Below are 5575 nucleotides of genomic sequence, written 5' to 3'. Positions count from 1 at the left end.
CACACCCTTCTAAACAGGGCCAGGGTGAGGCAAAGCTTCAGGACACGAGAGGACCTCTCTCCCCAGTGCATCTCCCAGCCCAGAGAGGAGCTGGTCAGGACCCTGGGTCTGAGGGAGGAGGCTGGGCCTGGACCCCTGGGTCTGAGGGAGGAGGCTGGGGGATGGACCCTGGGTCTGAGGGAGGAGGCTGGGCCTGGACCCTGGGTCTGGGGGAGGAGGCTGGGCCTGGACCCTGGGTCTGGGGGAGGAGACTGGGGCTGGACCCTGGGTCTGAGGGAGGAGGCTGGGCCTGGACCCTGGGTCTGGGGGAGGGGGCTGGGCCTGGACCCCTGGGTCTGGGGGAGGGGGCTGGGCCTGGACCCTGGGTCTGAGGGAGGAGGCTGGGCCTGGACCCTGGGTCTGAGGGAGGAGGCTGGGGGATGGACCCTGGGTCTGGGGGAGGGGGCTGGGCCTGGACCCTGGGTCTGGGGGAGGGGGCTGGGCCTGGACCCCTGGGTCTGGGGGAGGGGGCTGGGCCTGGACCCTGGGTCTGAGGGAGGAGGCTGTGAGTCTAGATCTTGGGTCTGAGGGAGGAGGCTGGGCCTGGACCCTGGGTCTGAGGGAGGAGGCTGGGGGATGGACCCTGGGTCTGGGGGAGGGGGCTGGGCCTGGACCCTGGGTCTGGGGGAGGGGGCTGGGCCTGGACCCCTGGGTCTGGGGGAGGGGGCTGGGCCTGGACCCTGGGTCTGAGGGAGGAGGCTGTGAGTCTAGATCTTGGGTCTGAGGGAGGAGGCCGGGGCCTGGACTCTAGGCATCACGGAGCAGAGCTTTGGTTGGGGTCTCCTGTGATCTGACCACCAGGACTCCCAGCACCTAGTAGAAACTGGAAAGCACTGAGTTCCGGCCTCTTGGCCTCTGGCCCAAGCAAAGGCTGTGAATGGGCCTCTCCCTCCCTTGTCCTCTGCCCTCAGGCCTGGCCCTTGGGGGTTCACAATATGTTTTGTCCCCTCTGTCCTGGGACCAGCGCCCAGAGTCCAAGCTGGTCTAAGTTTGGAAGGGGGAGGGAGGGGGCAGCGGGTCAGGGGGGTGAGGGAGGGGTGTGGGGGACAGGATGTCTCTGTCTCTGTGCTGTCACACACACCTCTGCCTAGAGAAAGGGAGGGACAAAGGCTCTCTGAGAATCTGAACAAAGAGAGGAGGAGAGAGAGGCAGAGTCTCCCGAGAGGGCAGAGTGGGCGCAGCAGGGGACCTGGTGGCCAACAGGGCAGAGTGTGGACCAAGGCAGAGGGCTGGGGCAGAGGTAGTGAGGGAGGCGACTCCAGAGACCCCGGAGTGTCAGGGGGAGCCGAGGGACCCCGAGAGACAGAGAGAGGAGGGGAGAGGGCGGGCGGGCTGTTCACGGGAAGGAGAGGCTGCCAGGGGGCCCAAGGAGTGGAGGCTGGGAGGGGGCCAAGGAAAGAGGCTGGACCACGAGAGGGTGACAGGAAGAGGGAGCCGCCAGGAGACCTCAGGCCCACGGGGGGCCGGCACCAGGTGCTGGTCGCCCTCTGGGGAGTGCAGACAGGGGTGTCTGTCTGCCCAGGTCAGCCATCACCAGGCGGCCCCGAGATGGAGCTCAGGGCCCCTGAGACCCCCGTGGATGGGGACCCAGAGGTGAGATGGGAGAGACAGGAGGTGACAGAGGGACAGAAAATCACAAGAGAGACCGCCACCCCGAGGGAGGGAGAGTAACCCAGACCCAAGCAGACCCAGAGAAAGGGCCTGAGGGACAGCGGGGTCACACAGGCAGTCAGGCAGAGAGAAGGTGGACGTGGGGTCCTGCGGGCTGAGGGCACAGCCCCAGGTGGGGCTGGGGGCTCCTGCTGCCTCCCACAGATGGGGACAGGCAGGGCCTTGAGACAATGACCCCTAACCCACCAGGACACAAAAACAGGTGGCCTGAGTCTGGGTGAGTCATTGTGACTCACCCTCCTCTCTGGGGACAGTGACCCCGGTCCCCTGTCCCCAAGTGCAGTCCTGGGCTGGGCCTCCAGCTCCCTGCTGGGCTGTTCTCCTGGGACCCCAACTCACCCCCCAACCCTGCCCCTCTCTGGCAGGAGGACACGGCTGCAGCTCTCCAGCGGCTGGTGGAGCTGACCGCTACTAGGGTGACCCCAGTGAGAAGCCTGCGTGTCCAGTATCGCCTCATCCGAAAGCTGGGCTCCGGCTCCTACGGCCGGGTGCTGCTTGCCCAGCCTCGCCAAGGGGGTGAGTCCAGCCACCGAGGGCAGGCTCCACACTCCCCCATGATTCCAGCCTCGGGAAGCCAGCATTCAGGTGGGGCTGAGGGGGTCCCAGAAAGTTCAGAGTTCTGTGGTCTTCTGAGAAGGAGGTGGCCCAGCGAGGCCAAGTGGCCCACTCAAGGTCCCACAGCAAGGCAGGAGTGCAGCTTGATTGGCAATCAAGCCACTGCCATGTCCCTTTATGCAAGAGAAAACAGAGGCCACTCTCAGAGAGGGTGAGGCCATGAAGCCCCACACAGCAGGCCAAGGCCGAGCAGGAAGGGTCCTCGGGAAGGCCTCTCCATCACGCTTCACAGGTGGAGAAACACGACAGGAAGTCTGGGGCTCGGAGAGGCTGCGGGTCCTGCCCAGGTCCCTCCCCAGGACCAGTGCCCTGAGCGCCCCTCGGGCCCTGTCTCCCTGGCAGGCCCTGCGGTGGCTCTCAAGCTCCTCCGTCGGGACTCCGTCCTGAGAGCCACTTTCCTGAGGGAGTTCTGCGTGGGGCGCTGCGTGTCCTCCCACCCCGGCCTGCTGCAGACCCTGGGCGGGCCCCTGCAGACGCCTCGGTTTTTCGCCTTCGCCCAGGAGTACGCTCCCTGCGGGGATCTCAGCAGGATGCTGCAGGAAAAGGTGAGGCAGGCGAGGGGGGCTGTTTGTCCCACGTCCCAGCCCGCCCCCAGCCCCTCCTGTGTCTCCAGTGCTGATCCCAGGTCAGTGCTCAAGCCAGGTCCACCCTGAGTCAAACCACCTCCCCATTTCTAACTCTCCATGCAAGTTCCATGCCCAGCCCCAGGGCGGATCCTTCCAGCCATCCCAGCCCTGTGTGGAGGGGCAGGAGCTGGGTGGGGGCTGAGGATGCCCTGGGACTGCTGAAGGGCTGCGACAGAGACAGCCTGGGGATCCTGGTTGGCGCTGGGACTATGTGGGGGTGAGGCAGTCAAGGTAGGGCTGGCTGCAGACTGGCCACGGAGAGAAGGAAGGGTGGGCATGGTGGGGTGGCCCCGGCAGGCAGAGGCGGCTCAAGATGTGTCCATGATGGAGTTGGATGTGGGTTGTAATGGGGCCTCTAGAATGAGACCAGGTCAGGACTGCCCTCCTGAGTTTGAGGACTAGAGGGCAGGGATATTTCTAGGACTTTGGATTTGAGAGATAAATGGAAGGAAGGTGGGGGGAGAAAGAGACGGAGGATAGGTGTTGGATGTACACACTCTTGAGGGAAGGATTGGTGGATGGGTGGATGGATGGATGGGTGGAATGGTGGACAGAAGTAACAAGGATGCAAATATGGATGAATAGACAGATGGATGGAAAGATGGATGGGTAGGTGGATGGATGGATGGACGGGTGGGTGGACAGATGGGTGGATGGATGCATGGATGGATGCATGGATGGATGCATTGATAGATGGCTGAGTGGCTGGTTGGCTGGCTGGATGATGGATGGATGGAAGAATGGATGGGTGGGTGGACAGATGGATGGATGGGTGGGTGGATGGATGGATGGATGGACAGATGGGTGGATGGATGCATGGATGGATGCATTGATAGATGGCTGAGTGGCTGGTTGGCTGGCTGGATGATGTATGGATGAAAGGATGGATGGGTGGGTGGACAGATGGGTGGATGGGTAGGTGGATGTACGTATGGATGGGTGGGTGGATGGATGGATGGATGGATGGGTGGGTAGACAGATGGGTGGATGCATGGATGGATGCTTTGATAGATGGCTGAGTGGCTGGTTGGCTGGATGGATGATGGATGGATGAATGGATGGATGGATGAAAGGAAGCAAGGATGAATGGGTGGTATTGGATATTAAATAATTGAACTATTGGATCGTTGGCTGGATGTGGAATGGACACATTGTTCAACACTGTTGGATGGAGGGATGGTTTCATGGATAGGTGGCTGGCTTTGCTGACTTGCCTCTGCCTATCTGGGAGCAAAGATTAACCAATCAATTGAAGCAATCTGGAGGGTAAGAATAGGATCTGGGTTGGAGATAGGGTGGAGATTAGCATTGAACTAAGATCAGGGGTAGGTAGGAGTTTCGGGTTCCCCCTGGGGAAGAACTGGGTAGTCAGAGGAGACTTAAGAAATCCTCAGAGTGGGTTTGAGTGTTAGGAGGATTTTCAAAGGAAGCTAAAGGAAAGGGCTTCTGGTTAGAATTGGGGCTCTAGTGGGGAAAATGTCCGGGGGCTGGTGGAGGCCAAGTCCAGATAAGGGTGTGCTGGAGGATGGCAGGACCTTGGGGGATGTTGTGGGGACACTGAGGTGGCTGTGGTCGCAGGATTCCCCACCCCTTCAGAACAGTCCAGAACCATTTTGAGCTGGAGGAAGAAGGACCCAGGCAGCCTGACTCTCCTCCTCTGCCTGGCCACAGGGCCTCCCGGAGCTGATGGTGAAGCGGGTGGTGGCCCAGCTGGCTGGGGCCCTGGACTTCCTCCACGGCCGTGGGCTGGTGCACGCAGACGTCAAGCCGGACAACGTGCTGGTCTTCGATCCTCTCTGCAGCCGCGTGGCCCTAGGCGACCTGGGTCTGACCCGGCCAGAGGGCAGCCCAACCCCGGCCCCACCAGTGCCCCTACCCACTGCGCCTCCTGAACTGTGCCTCCTGCTGCCACCCGACACCCTGCCCCTGCGGCCATCTGTGGACTCGTGGGCCCTGGGGGTGCTTCTCTTCTGCGCTGCCACTGCTTGTTTCCCCTGGGATGTGGCACTGGCTCCTGACCCTGAGTTTGAAGCCTTTGCCGGCTGGATGACCACCAGGCCCCAGCCCCCACGGCCACCAGCACCTTGGGACCAGTTTGCACCCCCAGCTCTGACCTTGCTCCAGGGCCTTCTGGACCTGGACCCTGATACCAGGAGCCCCCCGCTGGCTGTTCTGGACGTCCTGGGCGATGACTGGGGGTTGGAGGGGGATGCAGAGGGACCCAGAGACCTGGGGAGGCTGTCCTTTGAGGAGGTGGCAGAAGGGGAGGAGGGAGGGTCAAGCCTGGAGGAGTGCACAGACGAGGAGGAGGAGGGAGGCAGAGTCGGCAGAAGCATGGGGACAGATGGGGAGCTCCCCGACCAGGTGACTGAGGCAGGTGGCCCAACCTGGGCCAAAGGCCCCCCCCTGTGCCCATGGCCACCTGGAAGGCAAGACAGCTGCTCGGGGGAGGACAGAAGAGAAACACATTGCACCTTCCCCTAGTGAAGGCCAGTCCCCATCCCAATGGGGGACCAGGGTCCAGGCCAGTCCCCACCCGAACGGAGGACCAGGGTCCAGGCCAGCCTCCTCCCTCAGGCCCGGGGTCCAGGCCCAGCCTCCTCCCTCAGGCCCGGGGTCCAGGC

General features: G+C 62.7%; 1 protein-coding gene across 1 annotated transcript; it reads left to right on the top strand.

The window, feature by feature from the left end:
• Nucleotides 1–1587: 1587 nt before the first annotated feature.
• LOC114079806 (uncharacterized serine/threonine-protein kinase SBK3) lies at nt 1588–5315 on the top strand (the record flags this gene model as incomplete). The annotated part of the gene is made up of 4 exons (XM_071607219.1): nt 1588–1632; nt 2076–2226; nt 2668–2870; nt 4623–5315. Coding segments are annotated over exons 1-4 (1092 nt in total), but the record flags the coding sequence as incomplete, so codon positions are not given.
• Between the last annotated feature and the right edge of the window lie 260 nt (nt 5316–5575).

Source organism: Marmota flaviventris, unplaced genomic scaffold (genome assembly GCF_047511675.1).
Source record: "Marmota flaviventris isolate mMarFla1 unplaced genomic scaffold, mMarFla1.hap1 Scaffold_1441, whole genome shotgun sequence".
Taxonomy (NCBI): Eukaryota; Metazoa; Chordata; class Mammalia; order Rodentia; family Sciuridae; genus Marmota; species Marmota flaviventris.
The sequence above is the reverse complement of the archived record's forward strand: the minus strand, read 5'-3'. Positions and strand labels throughout refer to the sequence as shown.